Source organism: Dufourea novaeangliae, unplaced genomic scaffold, assembly GCF_001272555.1.
Source record: "Dufourea novaeangliae isolate 0120121106 unplaced genomic scaffold, ASM127255v1 scaffold350, whole genome shotgun sequence".
Classification (NCBI taxonomy): Eukaryota; Metazoa; Arthropoda; class Insecta; order Hymenoptera; family Halictidae; genus Dufourea; species Dufourea novaeangliae.
Genome location: NW_015374244.1, coordinates 132,484 through 139,379, shown reverse-complemented (window position 1 = coordinate 139,379; position 6,896 = coordinate 132,484). Strand labels below are relative to the sequence as shown.

Genomic DNA, 6,896 nt, shown 5'->3' with positions numbered 1-6,896 from the left:
CATTGCCCATTGAAAAGTTGGAGCAATTAGATTATAGTGAAGAGTTAAAGAATTGTTTAAGAAATCTACATTTACGTGATATTATGAGTGCAGTTTTGACTGATCAAAATCCTACAGAGGCCATTGCTTTAGCTATGACTGAACCAATATTTGTAGAAATGGCAGATGTGTGCTTGAAGGTTGTGGAGCCTCCAGTAAGTGATCAGTCTTATTAATGTATCTGTATAGTATATTACGATTTGGTGTATACTGTATCATGATATATTATTAAATACCATTATACTTGACAAAAAATAAATATATTACAAAGTTTATGTGCTATTGTGTTTTATATGGGATGGACACCCTTGATAATTTTTTTAGTCATAGGTTTTAGAATTGGTACAATTTGGTACATTTAGACAATTTACTACATTTTAGAATTTGGTACAATTTGGGAATTACGCAAGTAGTATTAAAGTTATAAATAAAATAGTGAGAGTACTATGTTTGAAGTCTAAAAATTGTTATCGAAGTATAAATTGTTAATAGGTTTGGTGGTACCTTATAGCTGTCGATAGTAAAAATGCCCTCGTGTATTGTTAAAGGCTGCATGAATAGAATTTACTTGAAGAGTTATAAACAGGAAATGACAGAAGAAATAATGAAAATTACGTTTCATATGTAAGCATGAAGAAAGTAACATTTTCACACAAACATATTCTGAAAAAATCATTTCTTTTATAATTTATTTCTTAGACTTCCAAAAAATGTCGCAAGATGCCAATTATGGCTAAATAGTTTGAGTTTAGATGAATCGTCTTTACCTAAACAGTATGTCGTATGTTCGGTTCATTTCAAGAGTGAAGATTTTGATAGAATCTCCTTATCGTATACAAGGTTAAGACTGCATGCTGTACCTTGTGTATGTAATATTTTACCATGAGTATGTTATATCATTAAATATTTGTTTTGTAACATGTTTTCAAGTTGTTTATAATTAAAGGTACAAGTTCCAGAAAATGCACAGGAAGGAATCAGTGACCACTATACAGAAGTATGCAATTTCCTTATTTCCAATAGTTTCATTTATTTTTAAATCTTAGTTTACTATGATATTTGTTACAATTTTATTGATACAGCAACAATCAGGTGATGTGACCCATGGACTGCACTCTATGAATGATATTTTCACTGATGAACCGTTAGAGAAAATGCGGAGAATTGAATCTCCATCAAGAAATGAATGTGTAAGTCTGTGTTGTGTAGTGTATACATATGTAATTTCAGTTGATATGCATTATGTTCTGTTACGTTGCCCGCGAGGTCGGCCGGTCGCGCGGCCGGCACACGGCACGAACAAAGTACCTTCTCCCCCGGTCCCCGCCTACGTTCGCGTCCCCTCGAGTCCCCCGACCATTTTCCGGGCGCCAGGTACGATTTCATGTACCGACCGATACTCCCCGAGTATCGGACCGAAACCTGCCCCTACAAAGGGGTTGAACTCCACCGAGTGACCGAGAAGAAAGCAACCTCCACCGGATGTTCACAAGACGAGGGTTTCCAGCAGTGATGCCAGAATCGTGGTACTGTTTACCCCCACCACTCTCCCACTCCGACGTACCATCGTCTCCCACTATGACGTCCCGGCTACCCCCACTTTACGTCCTCCGTGCTGGCACACACAAGCATATCCAAGCCCTGTCCGTGTGCGCTGGCCGTTCGAGAGACGGTGAGCTATATTTAGAAAAGAGTGGGGGTAAACCGTACCACGATTCTACCATCCTGTTGCCTTGGAAATCCTGTTCGAATATCACAGCGGCGAAAATTCACGTTCTCGACGCGATGCCCCGCAACCTAAGCGCGTGAGCAACAGTCAAGAGACCCTGTTCGAATCCCAATGCGGCGGTTTTACTTTTTATTTTTAGAATTATTCATTAATACTGTTTTGAATAATGTTCAATCTGTATACATAAAAGAAGAAGGGGATGCAGCAAAACAATTTTTATTCATACGTTATGTCGCGATACAAATTCTATCTTCTTAAAGAGACTCTGATTTATGCCATGTTTGAACTTATTTTCATCAGGAGAATCTCCTACATATATTTATAACATTTTAAAGAAAGTACACAGTAAAAGATACGCGTCGCCGAATACATTATTGTTCCATTATGTCAAAAGAGTCTTTTGAAAAGAGGTACTTTAGGAATTTCAGAGGTTTTGAAACGGATCATTATTCGCAGTATACTGCTTTTTCGAGCGCCTAAAGCATTTCTTTCAAAACCTCTGAAATTCCTAATTATCTCTTTTGACATAATGAAACAATAACGTATTCGGCAACGCGTATGATTGCCCTTGCCGTTGAAACAGCTTTTAGAAATTGATTACTATCGAAATTTCCAAACTATTGCAGTTAAATCTAATAGATTTTTGTACGAATGTTCAGAGTAGTAATGAGTAGGGTTGTAAGGATAACATCTAATTGTAAAAATAATTTATGTGTATACAACATAATATGTATGTATATAATAAAAAATGTAGATATTGAAGTGGAAAACATTTATTTTCTTCTTTTTAAATGCTTCCCGAATTAATATTTTTTAACTTTTTTATGTTACTTAGAGATTACAAAGTGAAATTATAAAATAATTAAAAATAAAAAGTAAAACCGCCGCATTGGGATTCGAACAGGGTCTCTTGACTGTTGCTCACGCGCTTAGGTTGCGGGGCATCGCGTCGAGAACGTGGGTTTTCGCCGCAGTGATATTCGAACAGGATTTCCAAGGCAGCAGGATGGTAGAATCGTGGTACGGTTTGCCACCACTCTTTTCTAAATATAGCTCACCGTCTCTCGAACGGCCAGCGCACACGGACAGGGCTTGGATATGCTTGTGTGTGCCAGCACGGAGGACGTAAAGTGGGTGTAGCCGGGACGTCATAGTGGGAGACGATGGTACGTCGGAGTGGGAGAGTGGTGGGGGTAAACAGTACCACGATTCTGGCGTCACTGGTTTCCAGGGCTCACAAATACCGGAACGATAGACTTCCCTCGCGACAGGGATCCTCGTCGGACGACACAGACACGTAAAATAAACGTCCAGAAAAGTTAACAGATCGAATAACAATTTACTTCCGTTCTCTCGCCGGCCTCTGACGAGACCGCGTTACAACAGGTATTGGTGGTTTAACGACGGAAAAAACAATTCGGCGGTCGACTATCGTCGCGGCCCGCGCCTTCGATATCACCGGATTCCGGTACGAGATTCTATTTTTCGCTATTACGCGGTCTCCGACCGTTCGAGATGTCTCTTACGAAAGTTACAGAGGCGCGATCGGACGGTACTACGATACCGCCGATAACACAATGGGATACAATGACTTGAGCGGCAGGCGCGTTGCTTTTGCGTCCTGGAGGAAAGCTGCCCGAAATTTTCGATATTATTATTCCCGATGAACCGCCGTGGCACTTCCGCGCGCGGTAGGGAGATACGATATTAATTTTCCGATCGCGACATAATCGGGCAAACGAGATCTATAGTGCCGTACGAGAACAGAAGAGAGAGCTCACTTACAGATGACGATATTTCTCCGGGCGGTCTCGCTCCCTTCCGGGTTCTTGCACACGCGCGATACACAAAACAACAACCTTACTCGGTAATACGGGCCACTCAAGTGCCGATTTCGGGGCTCGTTACGCGACGCGAGGATCTAGCGGGCCCCTCACTAAGCAGTCCTACTACCCCTCGTACCCCCCGTGACTCCTGCGGAGCCATGCTCCTTCGGCCCAGGGACGACACGCCAAGGAAGGATCCCCTGGCCATGGAGAACGCTTCCCTTGTGTGAGGAGCCCAGTCTGACACCCTCCTACGTGGTTGCTGAGACTCCTCACGGGTTTCCTGCCCCCTGAGTCCTCCCTCGTGGGGTCCTTCTGCGGAGGAAGACGTCCGGGACGCCGATCCTTATCCGGTGGGTGGTTTCGTGGTGCCCCCTCGGCCGACCAAGCGCCTCTCGAAGCCCAGGCTCGATGCGAGGGCAGGCCCTTTTCCTCCTGTCCTATCCCCCTGGGATAGGACCCTTATCCGGTCGAGCGGCCGCTCGACGGGATTCCGGGGCGGTCCCTGCAGCAGAGTCGGTGGGTACAGGCCATATTGCGTCCTTTGCCTTGCCTCGACCCCTATCGTGACGGCCCTGTAATCGCGAGCGGTACTCGGCGCGAGATTACCACGTGGTTAGTACAGATTCTAACGGCAGTATTTCCCCTACAAATCCTCCAGGAGCGCTTCGATATTATTTCGTGCGGGTAGGGAGCGGCGGAAGGGCGGTCCGGTTCTCGGTTCTTCCGCGCCCGAGTCAAACTTCGGGCGGGAAGGGGCACGGCGCAAAATGCGTCGTAACAGTTCATATATAAAATTATGTATTATTTTGTTACAGTTACTGAAATTATTACAAACGAGAGACGAATCAGTCCAAATAAGAATGGGTGCAAACCTAAAAACACTATTGCAAGAATTAGAGAAGAAAAATTTATTACAAACCGAAACTCTTGAGACATTGAGAGGTACAAAAAATTTTAATTTACAGATTTTCGAACGCATTAAAAAAAAATCCAGTGAGCTACCTGTTAAGCGTGTTTATTCTCCTGAGTTAAGATTATTCCCATTAACACTACATTACTATTCCCCACGTGCATACTTGTACGTAAGACAAAAATTTAATTTGTGTTTGCTACATTCAAAAACTTTATATAAGTGGTACAGGTCAATTAATGGCAAACCTGGGTTCAACAGCGAAGCCATTAGGCATCTTACAGAATATATATACAGGGTGTCCCAAAAATGTCCTCCGACCCGGAAATGGGGCACTGGGGGGGGGGGTGAATTGGAACAACTTTTTCCTTAGCAACAATGTAAACTGAGGCTTCGTTACCGAGATATTAACGAAAAACCACGACCAATCAGAGCGCGAGTTTGCCAGCCGAGTTCCCGCGCTAGCGGTGGCTACGCGCTACGCTTGTACTATGAAACTCCGAACAAGTAGGTCACCATGCATCGCAGGAAACCGTGTATAATAATAGCAAATAAACAAGACGTAACAAATAAAATCATACCTTTTATCATCTGTCGTTTGTTATTTAAAGAGATTAATGAATGAAACGTAAATGTAGGCAAATTGTGTGTAACGTAAAAAGACGAATGCACATTTACATTTTTGTAAATTCCTTTTTACGAATTCGTAAATTTCCTTTTCAAATAACGTGTGAACGAAAAGGTATTGTTACAGAGAATAAACGAGAAGTGATTGTAGTTCGGTGAAATTAATAAAACAATAATGACCAATAAACTGAATAGAACTCACCCTTACGGAAATTCACCTGCAGCGAAGAAACCTGCGTCGGACCATCTCGCTCTCTTCGACCATCGACGGACGAAATGGTTTATGGCAGGGTAGAGTCCATGCCACTGGTGATCGCAGGTATGCGACATCAGCCGACGTTAAGAGTTGCAACGTCAAGTGCCGCCGGGTTAATCCATCGAATATGTATTCACTTCACTGCACTGCAGTAACACTGATCACCCGACACAATCACTTAATGTATTTTATGTATGTAATGTAGGAAAGGGCCGATTGGTTTCAATTTTTCAGATGTTTTACGTAACCAAACACTTGCACACCAACACCCGCATATCCGTTATTGTGTACGTACCACCATAAGATTCAGTAATACTCTCGTGAACTGAACATCTCTGTCGCCCGATTGCTAACCGACTGACAGAATTTTTCCGAAAGGGCTTCCTCTACCCCCAAGTAGTTTCCCATCGTTACATTGTGAGTTCACTCCCACCATAACAAGATTTAGGTAGAAAGAAACCAACGGTTCTAGGATAACACGTGCTTTGCAGAAGTGGAAGGAAAGGACCGTCGCGCAGTTTCTCCAAGGCGCCGTAGCCCGTTAATTTATTGCCAGGGTACCCACTCCTTCGAGATAGAAAACAGACATCACGTGCATCGGCTTAAAAATGTTAGAAGATCCAGTCCAGAATAATCCCTTTCTTTAAACAATCTTTCGCCGACTCCTGACAGTGCGCGGTGCAGGTAAATCCAAAAAAAATACCACCGTATTCGTTGAACTCTTTTCCGTAAATCATTGACACTTTGATATAGCTTTTATTCTCATTGCAATAGTCTGGAGCGTTAGCGATACCGTCAGTCGACTGTAATAGTGGAGCGCCCGGTTCTTTTACCTGAACCGGGGCGCACCGCTGTCTTCAATAGGTTACTACTACGTTAATATGAAGCGCATCACCATACCGAAAGGCTTATTTTACGGAAAAGAGTTTAACGAATACTTTAGTATTTACAATAGTACTTTTTTTGGATTTACCTGCACCGCGCACTGTCAGGAGTCGGCGAAAGATTGTTTAAAGAAAGGGATTATTCTGGAATTCAATGATATAGCTACATTCAATATCAAAACAAACACAATATTACAAATTATATGGTTTTTATATTTCTAATAATTTCCGAGATATTTGACGGAATACTAAAAAAAAATACGTATGAAATGTTTTCATGAGAACTACAATTTCACAAAGTTGTAATAAAATTGTCGATTGTCAATTCTCTTGTGAGTTCAGGGTTGCTACGAGGCCAAAGATTTTAAGCCATAAATAACCGAAAATTCCACTCCGGCCTCTACAAGGGTGGTCGTCCAGGGCCAAGCAGCGTCAACTGACACGTGTCGGTAAATTTTTTTCCTTGCTCCTCGAGATAGGCAATGTACACTGTACTTTCCAACTCGAAGCAAGGGATACGTTGATGGTCCTCTTCATTTCGAACATTTTTAAGCCGATGCACGTGATGTCTGTTTTCTATCTCGAAGGAGTAGGTACCCTGGCAATAAATTAACGGGCTACG

The 6,896-nt window shown here is 42.6% G+C and overlaps 1 protein-coding gene across 1 annotated transcript in view; it reads left to right on the top strand.

Annotated features, from left to right (window-relative positions):
- The window catches only part of LOC107192494 (zinc finger HIT domain-containing protein 3), a 15,507-nt gene that overhangs the window by 1,373 nt on the left and 7,238 nt on the right, over positions 1 to 6,896 (top strand). The window contains exons 3-5 of the mRNA XM_015581770.1: positions 1 to 194; positions 986 to 1,036; positions 1,122 to 1,229. The exon at positions 1 to 194 is cut by the window's left edge and continues 11 nt beyond it. Of these exons, the coding sequence (XP_015437256.1) occupies positions 1 to 194; positions 986 to 1,036; positions 1,122 to 1,229 (353 nt within the window). The remainder of the gene's footprint in view (positions 195 to 985; positions 1,037 to 1,121; positions 1,230 to 6,896) is intronic.